Source organism: Cnephaeus nilssonii, assembly GCF_951640355.1.
Source record: "Cnephaeus nilssonii genome assembly, chromosome: 2".
Taxonomy (NCBI): Eukaryota; Metazoa; Chordata; class Mammalia; order Chiroptera; family Vespertilionidae; genus Cnephaeus; species Cnephaeus nilssonii.
Genome location: NC_137073.1, coordinates 88,919,742 through 88,935,938, shown reverse-complemented (window position 1 = coordinate 88,935,938; position 16,197 = coordinate 88,919,742). Strand labels below are relative to the sequence as shown.

At 46.3% G+C, this 16,197-nt stretch overlaps 1 protein-coding gene across 1 annotated transcript in view; it reads right to left on the bottom strand.

Annotated features, from left to right (window-relative positions):
- Window positions 1-5,886: 5,886 nt before the first annotated feature.
- The window catches only part of ADAMTS16 (ADAM metallopeptidase with thrombospondin type 1 motif 16), a 47,861-nt gene continuing 37,550 nt past the window's right edge, over window positions 5,887-16,197 (bottom strand). The window contains exons 10-13 of the mRNA XM_079787967.1: window positions 15,864-16,058; window positions 12,985-13,209; window positions 7,388-7,535; window positions 5,887-6,648 (exon numbers count right to left, since the gene is read on the bottom strand). Of these exons, the coding sequence (XP_079644093.1) occupies window positions 6,533-6,648; window positions 7,388-7,535; window positions 12,985-13,209; window positions 15,864-16,058 (684 nt within the window). The 3' untranslated portion in view covers window positions 5,887-6,532. The remainder of the gene's footprint in view (window positions 6,649-7,387; window positions 7,536-12,984; window positions 13,210-15,863; window positions 16,059-16,197) is intronic.

Below are 16,197 nucleotides of genomic sequence, written 5' to 3'. Positions count from 1 at the left end.
AAATTATTTTCGTTGCTACTTCATAACTATAATTTTGCTACTGTTATGAATCGTAATGTAAATATCTGTGTTTTCCGATGGTCTTAGGCGACCCTGCTAGCGGTTCTCAACCTGTGGGTCATGACACAGATATTTACATTGCGATTCATAACAGTAGCAAAATTACAGTTATGAAGTAGCAACGAAAATAATTTTATGGTTGGGGGTCACCACAACATGAGGAACTGTATTAAAGGGTTGCGGCATTAGAAAGGTTGAGAATCACTGTCCCAGAACCTAGTATTTTAGCAGCCCTCCAGTCTGGGTGTGGCTATTATGAACAATGATGCAATGACCATTGGTGTATGTGTTTTTGTGTAAACAAGTTTTCAATTTTCTTGGGTTTATACATAGAAGTGGAGATGCTGGATTGAACTCCCAACTGTTTTTCACAGTGGCTGCAACACTTGAAATTCCCACCAGCAAGGCCTGAGGGTTCTAAGTTCTCCATATCCTCACTTGTAATTTTGAGGTATTTTTTTATCACAGCTATCCTAGTGAGTGTGAAGTACTAGCGCATTGTGGTTTTGATTTTCATTTCCCTAATGATTACTGATGATTAACATTTTTTTGTGTGTGTGCTTATTGGCCACTTGTATACTTTCTTTGGAGTCTATTCAAATCCTTTGCCAATTTTTAAATTAGGTTATCTGTCTTTTTATTGTTAAGTAGTTGAGTTGTTAAGAGTTCTTTAACTCCTTATTAAGAGGTCTTTATCCTTAACATTAGACCTTTACCAATATATGAATTAAAATACTTCTCTCATTCTTTGGGCTATCTTTTCACTTTCTTGATAGTATTTTCGATGAACAAATGTTTATAAATTTGATGACATCTAATTTATCTATTTTTTTCCCTTTGGTTGCTTGTGATTTTGTGTCATATTTAAGAAACTATTGCTAAATTCAAGATCTTGCTGATTTATATCTTTTAGTAGTTGTATAGTTTTAGCTCTCACATTTAGGTGTTTGACGCATTTTGAGTTAATTGTTGCATATGGTGTGAGGTAGTGGTCCAACTTAATTCTTTCACATGTGGATATCCACTTGTCCCAGAACCATTTGTTAGAAAGATTATTCTTTCCCCATTGTATTATTTTGGTTGAAGTTTCATAATAAATAGAAAACCTGAAATATTATCTAACTTACTTTTTTCCCTTAATTTCCGAGTTCCATTAGAGTTATTTTGGGGTGGTTTTCACTGAAAAATATCTTTTAACCTTTTTTGTTAATTTTAACTGTCATGTTCAAAAGGATTTGAAAATTGACACAAATGCTGTGTGTTTAAAAAATTCTCATGTGTCCTCTGTAAGGAAACATATTTTACAACAACCCTGTGCCACCCCTAAAATGCACTGGCCTCTTATTTAACATGTCAGACTTAATTCCAGTCTCTGCTCTGAGGATAGAGCCATCCCACACCTTCACTGTACATCCTTCGGGCTTCTGAACTCCATATTTTACATGCTTCCACTACTGAAGTGTAATTACTGATTTATTTTACAGTCCTCCTCTCCTTTTTTCCTCTGAACAGATGAAAATTAAGCCCCTTAAACTGGACATCTGGGCTTGGGCCAGACTTATGTTAGCAACACGCACATGTTCCTTTAGCAGAACAAAGCCTCATCCCCCAGGAGCATTGGGAGTGTATGGTGTGTTCTTATTACTCACAACTGATGGAGGGCATAGCGACATTCTGTTTGGGATAAGCAGCACACAGCACTAACCATCCCACAATGGCAGAATCATCATTCATGGTGCAGCATTATCTTGTCCCCAGTGCAGGCACCAACTTAGGCAAACCCTGACTCCTAAAGGAAAACACATTATCAGCTTAAAGAGAAACCTTGGACATTTCATTTGATACTTTGTGAGAAACCATAAGTCATATAATCAGTTCAGGGGAATTAGGATTCCAGAAGAAAGATGGTCAGATGAGGGTCAGCCCAGGGCAGCCCTGGGTCTTCTATGATCATGAGTGGTTCCTCAATTTCCCAGGGGCTCAGGAAGTTGGAGGTTCATGTGGCCCCTTCTATGTTCTCCACTTTTGGTAATTTACTCCTTAATTCTCTTACTGATGATCCATTCCACATCATTGAGCCTGGACTCATTGTTTTACCCTTGCTGTCCTTGCCAAGTCACATGACTCAGCTTTTTGACTGGTCTGGCCTTTGCTCAATGACTGACAAGGTCTAGGGTTTTCTTTTGGAGTCAGTTCCGGCCCAGCTTCCATTCACACAGTACCTGTGTGAGAAGGTGCCCATCCTATCTAGCCCCTCCCCTGCCCCATGCCTGCTGTGTACAGAGATAGTGTGCATGTGTCACACAGTTATGCACACTTTTGATATGTTGTTTCTTTTGCCATGTTGTTGCATCAGCCTGAAGACCCTTTACCCTTTCCTCCAGATTCTAGCATGTTCCACTGGACCTTATAAGTGCCTCTTCTTCTCATCCTCCCTCCAAACCCAATGCCTACACCACAGTTCTAACCTCAGCATGTTCATTTCAATGTTTATTTATATCTGCTATTATGTTAGATGTTCATTGCTTCAATTTGTCAAACTCATGTCCACGATAAAATTAGCAGCTCAGGACAGGAGTGAATCTTACACTTAACCTATATCTTCAAAGGACAAAACCATGTCATCTATACACACAGTAGGTGCTCACATGAGTTACAGATGAACTGGATTGAATAAATTTGTCTAAATGCTTATCAAACCTCTGACATTTTTAGATTTGGTGGTCACATGATATTATTGGACATTTCAAAACTTGAATGTCTCACATGACATAGAGTGGATAGAATTGGGTGAAAGGGAGTTTGTTAAGAGAAAGAGAAATCAGAGGGAATTCCTGGAATGAACATTTCTTGGGCTTTGTGATCCTAGAAACCACAAACTATGTGGTTCTGGTGTGAAGGATTGACAGCTGAGCCGCTGGGGGATGTGTGCACATCCCCCTGATGGCCGTGATCTGAGAACATCCACAAAGAATGCCCCATGCAATCCAAACCAAAGTACAACCTGCAGGCTGAGAGCCCTGGCACACAGCGACTGAAGCAAACCGGGAGAGCAGGCTTTCCTTTCCCTGGAAATCCTCTGTGGTAAGAGAGAATGCTTACTCGGTGTCTTCTGTCAGACCCACTGCCCGGCGAGATGGTTAGTAAGATGCCACGGTTGAGGAGGAGAGAAGAAAGGGGTCTTCAATGACTAGCTGTGTTTTCCTTTGTCAGAAGATAGCAACTGGGGCGTGATTTAAGGAGATCTGAGATGTGCGCATAGAGTTTACTTTCTAAAGTGGTCGTTATTCATGCCTGAGTCATGAGGACACTATCATAACAGTATCTTACATTTTATAGGGTTTCAACTTCTTAAAGCCTTTTTATGACTTTCATGTATTTACTTTTCAGGAGGAAGCCAGCTCCAGCATACCAGCTAGATGTGTGTGTGGTGGGGGTAGTGGGGAGGGGCTATCTCTGGTGTCTCTTCCTTTTGTATTAAGTACACCAGTCCCATGCAGTTAGGGTCCCACTATATGACCTCATTTAATCTTAATTTCCTCCTTACAGGCCTTGTCTACAAATACAGTCACATTGGGGGTAAGGGCTTTAACATACGAATTTGGGAGTACGCAATTCAGTCCATAGCATGCAGTGTTCTGGAGGAGGGGGGTTTAAGGGGCAGGCCCACGTGTCAGGATGGGGTATTTCAGTGTGGCCCAGCTACAGAAGACAAAGGGACCAGCTGGAACTAATCTGCATTTGTAGGAGCCCTCTTCAGGGGAAGGACAGCTTTGTGAGCCCCCATGGGAAGGCATGATTTTCCACTTGAAGGAGATGTAGAAGCTAATGGCTCTCTACAGTGCAGAGTCTTGATGGAAAAGCATGGAGACAAATGTAGCACACACATCTATCTTGATGGTTTGGGCCGTATTTCCCCAGGAGGCTGGTCTGCTCTCCTTGGCTCCTGAAAAGACGGCAACTACCAGATGAGCAAGCAAAGCGGGCAGAAATGAGTTTCCCTGCCCTCCCCAGCTCCGGGCTGTCCACCTGGCAAGATCATGGGGCCTGAGCTCCAGCCAGGGCACAAAGCTCACTTGCCTCTTGGTTCCAGGGCACAAGGTGTGGCTGAGTCTCTGTCCAGACTTCAGATTAAAGCTCTTATGACTTGTAATCCCACCACAGACCCTCTCGGGTGCCAGCTGCCTGGGCCAGCCATCAAAACCCCTGGGGTCAGAAGAAGAAATGCCTGTCACTGTGAGTCACGGGCTGGATGCTGACACAGTGGGAGTCCCAGGCGGCTCTGCTGGGGCCCTGACCAGGGAAGGGAGCCAAGGAACTGTGAAGGCGAGTCTGCAGGCACCTGGGCACAGCTCCTGTTAGAAACTCCTGGACAGCCTGGCCTGGAATCTACCCACCTGGCCTCTTGGAAAATTATAGGCAGGTTCTGCTCTGCCACCACCTGGAGTCTGAGTATATGAGTGTAGGTGTAAGGATTTCAATAGGCCAAAGTCATCCCTAAAACCTCAGAGCCCTCTTTGTCTGGCTTCTAATGCAGAGCAGGAACACATTCTCCACCTAGCTAGATGCATTCTCATGGTTGATTCACGACTTCCAGAAAAGTATTAGTTTAATAGTAGCAAGTCAAGTGAAAAAGTAGCATCTTAGAATTTTGGTGAAGCTTGAAAGACCTAATTACTTTATAGATGATAAATCCAAAAACCAGAGAGGTAAAGTGACTTGCCCAAGGTCACACAGGTAGATGGTATAAAGACAGTCAGACCGAAGGGGAGGGGCCTTGTTTAGTTTGGAACAGAAGCAAGCACAGTGCCTGGCACATGGTAGGTGTGGTGAATGGTGTTGCTGTTCTGGATGGTTCATTCCCTTACCGGTTAAGTGCCATATACACCCCACTGCTGCCGTCTGTCATATGGGGCCTCCCTGTGGAAGCAGGGAAACTAAGTGGTAAAGACAACTACACCCTGGCCTTTCTGGTTTCGCTGAACCAGCCATGAGTTTTTCTGCCCCCCAACCCACCATATGGAGCCAGATGGAAAGTGATTGCCCACTGGATATTTCCGGAGCACTGGGAGTGGGCAGAGCAGGGCTCTGGACTTGGGAGCAGGCAACTCCAGGCACTGCCTGGGCCACATGCCTGTAAGCCGCTCCCAGAGCTCCAGGGCAGCGAGCAGCTGGAGGAGGTGACCTCACCCAGCCCATGGTCAGTGCACAGACTGCCACCTGCCTTACAGATATGGGACATGTCAGCCCCCTTAATCATGTGAGCCAATTCCTTAAACTTAATCCCTTGTGAAGAATCATGAGCAGTCAGAATCACACTGTACAATATAAAATTTATTATAAAACTTCAGCAAATATAAATATCCAGATGCCCATTCCGAACAGAGCTGCGTGCGGGAAGGGAGAATGACAGCAGCACCCGTGCTGACGGATGATGCTGGGGCCTGCGGGGCAGCTTTCCACCGGGAAATCAGTGCCTTCTCTCTGAATGGGCCTCGCAAACACAGCCAACATTCATGGAAAAACAGTTTAAAAACCCACAACGCACAAAAATGAAACCCGATTTCTAAGGTTATCGTGTTGGCATATCCATTGGAGAAGAACCACCCACACCCCTTCCTAGGACAGTGGGGTTGTGGTGCAGGCGACAATTTGCTAATCATGGTATTACCTGTAATTCTGTCATCTAAAAAAGAAAAGCACTAAGAAACAGTTTAAATAGAGACACTCACTTGTAAATAACTGTGAAAGAGAAAACCTAAGATATAAAATCCTCTCCCTCAGCACACGAGTCTGTAAGAGATAGAGCACCTTAGCAGGAATTTCATTTTTCCTGTTTCCAGAGGCAAACTCTGAAAGCAGGACTGAGTCCCAACCCTCTGGGCAGGCAGGTGCCCCTTAGAGACAATACCAGCTCTTGTCACAGCACCAAGTCCTTGCAAAGAGAAACTCTGTTGCTGGGGCATGAAGCGGGGGCCCTGGGAACACAGCCAGGATCTGTCCAGGCCTCCTGCTTGTCTTGGTCGGAAGCTGGTTACTCCTAACCTCTGGAGGGGACCCTAAGGTGGGAGAAAGGCCAGCACACTTAGCAGCAGATATTTTGTACTTGTTCCTAATTTTGTGGCCTTTCTTCTTTTTACAAAGCACCAAACATTTATTAGCATTTAGCAACTTCAGCTCCACTGTCTTTCAGACTTGATTTAGCTGAAATACACACGGAGGGAGCACTGCTCTGCTTCTGAAGAGCGAGCCCTGCTGCCTCCTCCAGGTGTCAACCCAGCATGACTCTATATGCTTGTGTGTGCACAGGTGACCCTACACACCCACACCTGCATGTTTGTGCACAAAGAGCCCAACAGCTAACAGTTTTTCTTCTTCCAGTTTCCATCTTTGGACACATTCCCATGTGAACTGGACAGTTCGCTGGTGCTGAAAACAGGCATTTCTCCGGCCCTGGGAGGCGGTCCCATTCTCACAGGTTGGATTTGGAGCAAGTCTCGCAGCACTGCTGGCCATAGAACTGGTGGCCGCACATCCCGTGCTGGGGCACCAGGGAGCACCAGTGCAGGTTGTCTCTGCAGACAGCATCTAGAAACGAGCAAACACCCCTTAGTCCGTGTCCCCACGCCATGTCCAGTGCTAAAAGCTAGTAACTCTGCTGGCAAATCAAGGTGAATTTGTCATTGTCTTGAAGCTGCTGAGGGACAGCAGCTCTTCAGGTCAAATGGGGCCACGTGTAACCTGCTGTTTTTATAAGGCCCTTCTTAGAAGGTCCCAGCAAAACTGAACTTTCTTCTTTTTGTGCTAATCCCACCCACTCAACCACTCATCTACCTGAGACAGGCACTCTGTGGATGGAGTTCGACCATTAATTTTCTGATCGAGCTGACCCACTTGCTCTCCCCAGCTCTATCTCCTCTCTGAGAAGCCTCCAGAGACAGACTGTTGATCTCTGCAAAGGCATTGGAGGCTCTGTGCACAGAGATAGAGTTTAAGATGAATAAGGTGGCCTTTGTGTAGCTTGTCCCTAAAGAATAAGGTGGATAGCACTGACATAGGAAAAGACATCATGCTTTCTTAAAGCTAGACTTCAAATTCACCACCATAGATGTCATGTCTAGGGAGGTGTGAGAAATGAGGACTGTTTCATGGGAAAACTGGAGAGTGGATGAAAAGAGAAAAGGTGTAGCAGAGACAAGAACTGAACTTGCGGGCTCTCTCATCAGTGGGCACCCCAACTTCCTCAGGCTCTCCAAGGAATGGCTCCAGAAACTCGACAGCCCCTTCCAACATGCCAAGGTCAAGCCTAGGGACTCCCAGCACTCACCTTTCTTCTTTGCGATGGGGCAGAAGTGAGTGTTGCAGGCCAGGGAGGCTTCGGGCTTCTGGTGAATGAAGCAGCCCACGGCTGGCCGGCCCCCTGCCAGGCACTGCACGGACCTGGTCTGCACGCCACCCCCACAGCTGGCTGTGCACTGTGAGAAACACATTCATGACAGTCATCCAGGGCTGCTCAGTTCTCAGGGTGCTCCCCTCTTCCAAGCATCCCCCTCCACCCAGACTCCTCAAGGAGTCTCTCTCTATGATGGTGGGTGGCTGACCAGATTCTGGATTAATCCCAGGTATGGACATAGAGGAGAAGTGTCCAGAAGTTTATAATGTTCTTAAGTCATCCATGGGCTGATGGACCAGGAACTGGCACACATCTGGGGATATAGCATCTTTCCCTGAACCTGTCCAGGCTGTGGGTCTGGCATGAAGGAATCAGTGCCCTTCATGGATGCCATCACAAAGCCATCTTTCTGGTACTCTCGACAAGCCAATTCCCACAGAGGCTTGATAACACTAAGCCCCTTCTCCACCCCAAATTCACAGACTCTGGATGCCTGGAAGTGGCAACACCAGCTTCCTGGGTTCATTTTGTGATGGCATTTACATCCTCCCAAGGGCAATGTTCTTTGACACCAAGGCCCTGTTTCCTTAGGTGCACGGGCGCAGCAGAGCTAGAGAATGCAATGGACATGACTAGAGCATCTTCCACTAGCTGGCCTGATACACACACACGGAATATATGACTGTCATCTGAGATCTACTGCAGGCAAGAAATTGGGAGAGGGATGCTCAGAAAGACAGAGGAACTCCAAACTGCAGCAATTCATCTGTCCTAAAGAAAGCAACTCAAACTCTAGACTGTATCACAACTGAGCTGTTTGCACTGAATAGAGTTTCCTTCTTCTCTGCACTCCAAATTGTGGATTCTTGTGGGTGTTGAATGGTTGCCAATAGTCACCAGTTGACACTGTATATCTAACCAAGATGCTGCAGGTGCTCTAGGTCCGGCCACTGCTCTAGATGACAGAATTGCATCAGCAAATCCACTTCTCTCTTCCGAAATTTAAGAACAGTGGTGCATAGAATCCATATTTGTCACAACTGCAGACGTTTTATTTGAACAAATCATCCTGTCAAAGGCCTGAAACATTTTGTGTGTGGCCTTAGCAGTCACTGTTGTCCTTCAGTCAGACAGACAGTCCAACAGGTGTTCCCACTGAAGCCATTCCCAGACCAAATTAGAATGTGAACCACCCTAAGCCCAAATGATCATATAATTTAAATCAGTCCTACCAGGCGACAAGCCATTAAATTTGATGAAAAGCAAAGCCATTTAAATAAACAGAAATTAATAGAACCACAATCTTTATACTGTTACAAGAATAAACCTGTCTGGGGGCAAAGTTCAGCCAGGCACTGGCCATACATCACAGCCTGACAATTTCCCACAGTCTGAGTCCCAGAGTCCTGACTACAAGTGCTTATGGCAAACAAAGCCATAAGAGTTATCACTCCCCAGAAGTTAAAGTCTCAGAAGATAACAGATGAATCATATTGGATAAATATTAGGCAAGATATGATAAAAGTGACTTATTAGACAAACAGGCTGAGTATTTCAGACTGGTAAAAACTATTACAGACATGTTTTAGGCTTTTTGTCTTGGTTTAAATTAAATACTGATGAATGTTGCTTCCCTCTTTGTAAATTTGCCTATAAGTCTCCAAATTGAGCCGAGTGGACTGCCAGGTAAAGGGTGGGGAACCAATTTCAGAATCCAGTTTCCCTACTAACAGAGAGACAACAACCTTGGGGAAACACCTTTGTCTCCCAACCACAATTCTCTAGGGACAGAGTAAGCATACAACTGCCCAAGAAACAACTCAAGACATATGTAAAATGTTAGACAATAAATAAAAAATTAAAACAAAGAAACAACTCAACTCCACTCCTTAGCCCACCTAACGCTTCATCTTGTTGGACAGACTGTGCCCTTAGAAGAAAATTAAAGGGAAACATTTGTAGCTATTGATACATTTTTGTGGATTTAAAGCAGGGAATGCTTAAAAATAATACAGTTCAAATGTCCCTTGCCCCAATGATTTAAATTAAACTATTTCTAAATTGAATATCTTTTGGAGAGGAGTTCACATATTTCTAAATGAAAAAGCTATCAAGTTTGGAGACAACGAGAACCACAGTGGAGCTGGAACATAAGCCAAGGTCAGTATGAAAGGTCTGTGGAAGGTGTACCTCTTCCTCTCCAAGGCCTGAAGGAATGGTTGCTTCTGCAGAACTCAGAGCCTGGGACCAGGAGTTATGGCTGAGGAACCAGAGGAGGGGCAGTGGCCAGGCTGGGATATTATAATTTTGTAAGAAGCTGGCTGATAAATAGCCAAATCTGGGCTCACAGAGACACAACCAGAGCTCTGACACAATGGCTGGGAGGGGGACATCATTTAGAGGGGGTTTTGAACTGATTTTATTCTAGTAAAAATTTAGATAATATTAAAATAGATTCCATGATAGATTAAATTGGTTCTGATAAATATTTCCTTTGGACTTAAAGACAATAATTACTAGTATGTGTGATTTTTGCTGTCACATTTGTTCATTTGAGTTTCCCACTCAGATCAATAACAGGAATTCTCAATCCTTAACAAAATTTTTACACAAATCAAACTTAGTTACTGGTTTCTAAGGATTTCTGGGGATGAGGACACAGCAGCCTGACTGGGAAGCAAACCATAGATAATTCTTAATGAACTTGTCTGGCCACATTTCCTCCCTACACACACACACACACACACACACACACACACACACACACACACACATGTGCGCCAGTCATACACCAGCCACATGAGATGGGTGTTTGTCTTAAGTTTAGTCATAGAAGCAGGGGGAAATGGATGGTTGGCAAGCGAGCATTGTCTTTGGATTTTAAAAATTATACCCCTACACATAGGTCTCTCAATAGAGCACACAATGTCAATGGACAGTGTAAACAAAAACCCTGAGAAAAGTGTGTTGTTTGACTGTGCTGGGAGAGAAAGAAGTGGCTGCCCTGACTCACTCATTGAATTTGTTTTTTCTTTAAAATTCTTACATTCAGCAAACATTCCCCCTGAATAATACTTAGTATGGGATAGGTGCCCTGGTAGGTCCAATATATATATATATATATATATATATATATATATATATATATATATATATATATAGAGAGAGAGAGAGAGAGAGAGAGAGCGCTTCTATACATATAGAGCACAAACATACATATAATATACGAATGTATATACACACATACAATTGTATAAAATGCACATGTAAAACACTTAGTATAACATCTGTCACAAAGCTATCTCTGGGCAAACATCAGTCTTAATGGTTGTTTTGTGACCAAATATGTTTTCTAGCAGCTCATGTTCAAGTGGGCAGCCTTGATCTCTGCCGGTCACTGGGCTGGAGGGCGGACAGAGCATGATTCAGCACGAGAGAGGTCTCCACTCCAAAGTCTACTTTCTCTCCATGCTTCCTTCCAGTACAGGACCCCAGAGCTTTCCCCTCGGTGAACTTGGGGAGTAGGGCACATTGCCTGGGGGTTACCCCTACTCATAGTGGGATGGGTGAGTTATGCTGAGAGCTCAGAGCCATCCTCATCCAGTGTCCAGTGCAGGCTCCCAGGGAGAATTTGGCATGATAAGTGAGTGAGGGGGCAAATGGGAAGATAGGACAAGCAGACACTGTTCAGGCAAGAACAAACAAGAACAACTGTGGGGACAGGGAAAGCTGTGATAACGTTGGCAGCTGGGTCGTTTCTATGGCACCAGGCATTGAGTTGATATTCTGAGAAATATTTTTGGAGAAACACAAAGACCTGTGAAAGTTCCTTTGGAAGTGACAAAAGACAGACATCAGCCTAGTGCTATTTGGGATCAGCTGCTAGAATTATCGAAGGCCCAGCTTGGGGGCCCTGAATGCATACATGTGTTGTGACAACTTGGTGGTGTAACACTCCTGTGTTTCTGATAAATTTACGATTTGAACTTGGATGTGTTGGAGGAAATGTTACCTGATAGGGTTCTGACATCCTGGTCAAGGACCAAGATGATTATAAGGTGGAAAACCAGAAGTTTGTGGTCATACATGACATCATTTTAATTTGCCTTTTAAAAGCAAACATTCCGCCATGTGCCCATGATGACCATGGACTCTGACCAGCTCTGTGTTCTGCTGTCCAGAGTGGAGGTGAGATAGAGTAGGGTGTCCCCGGGAACAAACTGAGCTGTCAGGACCATGGAGAGGTACCTGGTGACTGTGAGCTGAAATTGACACCAAAATCTCTGTGCCTCGATTTCTTCATCTGTAAAATGGGGGTGATAGTGTTACCTCCCTGATGGTGCCGCTGGGAGGGACAAATGAGTTAGGAGTCCCACAATGCCTAGCACAGTGCCAGCAGAGGAGGGGCGTGGCTCCCAGCAGGTGTTAGTCCTTGCTACTGACTTTATTGCTGCCCATGGTAGTGAGGCTCCCAGCAGAGAATCCAAGAGTGCCTCCCAGGGTGTGAGAGTATGATTTTGAAGACCCTCTACAAGATGGGTCTGGCAGAGAGGCTCACACAGGCTGGTCACCACTGCACACTACATCACTCTTTCTCCACCTTCATCTCTTCGGAAAGGACAAAGTCAGAGATGGGGTCTCCACTCTGCAAAGAAGGCTGGTCCACTGGTCAACAGATTAGAAAGACAAAAAAATATTCCCTTCCCCCTCCCTGTAGTGACTGATAAAAAGAAAAGCGCCCCCTCCTGGGCAGAAGCAAGTAGTGCAGGTGTTCCAGGTTTGGCCAGCTGGGATTGGTTAGGCAGGGTGAGCCTCTGGAACCCCACTGGTGAAGGTCAACTCCACAGAGCTGAGACAGAAATAGCAGCAGGAGCCAGAGGAGTGAGGGCATGGCCCTGAGACATGGAGGAATCCAAAACTAAGGGCAGAGGAGCAGAACCACAGGCAGAAAAGGGATAGAGCTCAACAGTGTGAGGGCTGCCAGGAGCCCTAGGCAGAAAACAGGGTGAGGAAGGGGGTGAGTTAACAAGAATAATAGCAGAATTCTCCTTAGAGGTGAAGAAGTGTGGTAGGGTTAGGGAGCTGAGCACACCAAAGGCTCCAAGAGCAATTCTGTGGCCCTCTCTGGGTCTAGGCTGCCTGAGTCTGAAGTCCCAGGCAAGACACGACATTTCAGGCTTTCTTGACCCCTATTCTCACTTAATTTGTAATAAACCTAGTATAATCTCACAACCACCTACTCATTCCCAATTTCTTCCTCATTCACTCACCTCTGGGAATTCTGCCTAGCGTTCACCCAAAACATTACATTTTTCAATGCTTAATTGGGTGACTGTTAAGAACAAAGCACACGTGCCCTAAAAGATTCCGCAGCTTTTCTAGAGCACCCTTTTCAGAAAGCCACAGGCACCAAGAAACACAGGCACCTGCACATACCATGGAGAGGTCAGGAACTGCTTAGTGGGCTTTGAATACCCTCCCAGAATCTCCCTGCCTGTGCCAGATGCCAGGGTGGGAAGCAGGGCCCCTACCTGAGACCAGGGCGAGGTAAACCAGCTGGCCCTCGGCGGGCCTGTGGCAGCAAACAAGGGGTGCTTGGGGCAGGGAAACTGGGCGCAGGCACGTTCCAGCTCCAGGTCAGGCTGTGGCAAATGCAAGCACTTCTTTGAGGTCAGCTCCCGGTACTTCCCAGAAATGTACTTTTCAGCACATTTTAAGAATCGTTTCTGTGTTCCCCTTTCACATGTAACAGAGCACTAAAAACAAAAGTAAACAAAAGATGTGAGTGAAAAATATTTCTTCTGTGGCGGCTGTTTCTTACAAAATAATTGAGTTAAACTATCTCCTGATTATATCAGTTTGAAGTTTTACAGGAGTGTAAACATTCAATGAACTTTATTGACATTTCAAAGGCATTACAGATTCTATCATTACAAAAGGAGGGCTCTGGCCAGTGTGGCTCAGTTGGTTGGGCATTGACTTAAGCACTGAAAGGTCGTTGGTTTGATTCCCAGACAGGGCACATGCCTAGTTTGTAGGCTCAATAACCGGTAGGGGTGAGCAGGAGGAAATCAACTAATGTATCCCTCTCACATTGATATTTCTCTCTTCTCCTTTGCTCTCTCTCTAAAAATCAAGAAACTATTCTTTTTTTAAGGAATATCTTCAGACTATAGTGGCCTAGAGTTTGGGGGCATAAGTAGGAGGAAGACAATCAAAATTATGGAAGGAGTAATTCAGAAGTAATGATTTTACTGGGAAGTCAAAATGTTGGGCTGTAACTGGTATTAGAGTGCACTGAAATTTAATACACAGGACATGAGGTGAACCACAGAGATCCATGGGTTAACACTGACTGCAGTGTGAAGCTGGACCCTAAAGCAGGGGCACGCAGAAGAAACCCAGGGCTCAAAAATTTTCCCTTGAAATCCCAGTGCTCCCCATGAAGACAGGAAGTGCACAGGAACAAGTTCACTTGTTTTCTCCATGGAGGGGTGCTCCAAGCCTGAGCTGTCACTGCTGTGGGATACCTGGAACATGCAGAATGGGCCCTGGCCGAACCAGTGGGCTAGGCAGAGGCGGCATCTGTAGGTTGTGCAGGGGGGACAAAAAAGCCCAAGGCACACTGTTGTTTGTACCAGAGGGCTGGCTGGGCTTGGAGGGTCTCAGGAGAGTGGTCCCAGAGTCTGAAGTTGCTGGGCTGTGCTGGAGGAATGGGTGACACTGAGGCCTTGGGTGATTCCATCTACTCTGTAGTGTCTGCAGGTTGCATATGAGGAGCCTGGTTGGCCATACCTGTTTAGGTTCTGGCTTCACACTCTTTGAGGTCAGGTGTGGCTTACAGGTGTGCTTTGTGGGTATCCTGACACCAATATGGAGGCAGAGCTTAGAGACTACTCAGTTGCCTCCTGTGGCTATGCTGAAGAAAGGCACTGGGCGCCTCTCTCTCTCTCTCTCTCTCTCTCTCTCTCTCTCTCTCTCTCTGTTAAATGTTCAGGGTGAGGACTACCCACCTGGATGCCCACAGATTATACAGCCCCAGTCACTTCCTTCCTATGGACTCAGCCTCCTAAGGAGTGCCATTCTGTTCTAGGATATGCTGACATTCCTGTGTCCCAGGTGAGAGAACCTGGAGTTCTCCCTTAGCCATGGCACTTGCTTCAGTGAACGACCGTGTTTTTACTTTTCAGTAGCAAATTGAAACAGTGTCTGAATGGGATTAAAAGCCCTGGTTGGCACAGCCACCCTTTTATTGATTCATGCCCCACCCTGATGAAGGCATCAATCCAGTTGTGGGCTGGGAGAAGACTGCCTGTCCCAGAGGCACTTGGGGTCAGGATCTAGGGGCTTTCCTTTCACAGGTGCTGTGGAAACACAGACAGACAGCTCTGGGATTATGGAGGAGGTCTCTCAATGCCCATTCCCACTCGGTGGGGTGCTACTGTCATTCTGCGCCATGTTAGCTTCCTGGTGTCCTTCTGGGGTTTACTGACACCACCTCTGAGTTGACGCACACCACAGCATAATTAAGGAGCCCTGGCATGCCCCTCAGGCAGCCCCCACACCTGTTCTGATGCCCTCTTCCCAGTGTGGGAGGCTGTGCTGGGCAGTGGCGGCAGCTCTGTCTGTGCCCTTACAGGCTGTCCCAGCCCTCAATTAGGCCAAAGCTAGTCATAAAGCCTTCAGCACTCCAAACTTCTGCTAGTTCCAGCATAGTAGGGCCAGGGCAGTCTCCAAATAATGCAAATAAGGGGGCTTCTGGACTTCAGCAGCCCAAGGCTTTGATTCCAGCAAACCCAACACGAGCAGTGTCTTCTCTAATATAAGAACTGCCCATGGACACTGGTCTCCGAAAACAGTCCACGTCCTCTGAATTTCCCATGGTAATGCACTCGCCTCTGGCTCTGTGTTGTGTAAGCCTTTCCTGGGAAATGGCTGAGCTGTTCTGGGGTTAGGTGGGTCCCCATGACCCCACTGTGAGCACGATGAATGTCACCTACTCTCTCATTTGTACCCCATTCACCCACTCATCCTCATCTTAGCACCAACTGTGTGATGACCTTGTGGAGGCACTGCTCAAGGACACTGTTAAATATTCAGGATGAGGACTGCCCACCTGGATGCCCACAAATTATACTCAGTCTGTCTGTGTTTCCACAGCAACCACAGAAACTAAAGGACATGTCTAGAAGTGGAGTGCCTTAATGTTAGCTGAAGTCCAGATGGTGGCCTGAATGGGGGTGCAGAGTTGGAGCAAAAAGAGGAGGAGGAGGAGGAGCTGGGGGGAGGGTAGGAAGGGGAGGAGAGGAAAGCAGTGAAACCAGGTGAAGAGATGCGGTCCCAAGGGGAGAGCTGGTCAACCTTCTTCTGTCTGGACCAGGTGCATCTCTCTGAGACCAGGCACACCTACCTGGGACCAGGCAGACACAAGCCACTGCAGCTTCTTGTGCTTGTAGCAGCGCTTAAGTGGACAGGCTTCGTGAGTCCTGGGCTTGGGCTCCAAGCTACAGAGGGTGTCAGGCAGCAGCTGCGCCCTGGCTGAGGGGTTGGTGCTCTTACAGGTCACGGATCTCTTCCTCCATCCCTTCCCGCAGGTTCGCGAGCACTGCATAGGGAGAGTAAGCCTCAGCTCCCATCAAGGAATGCTCAGACCTTGCTGGGGGGTACTTAGGCCACAGGCCCTGCAAGGCCTGGTGAAAACCCTGCTCTGTGTTGCATAAGAGGAGCCCTGCTGCCACCCGCAC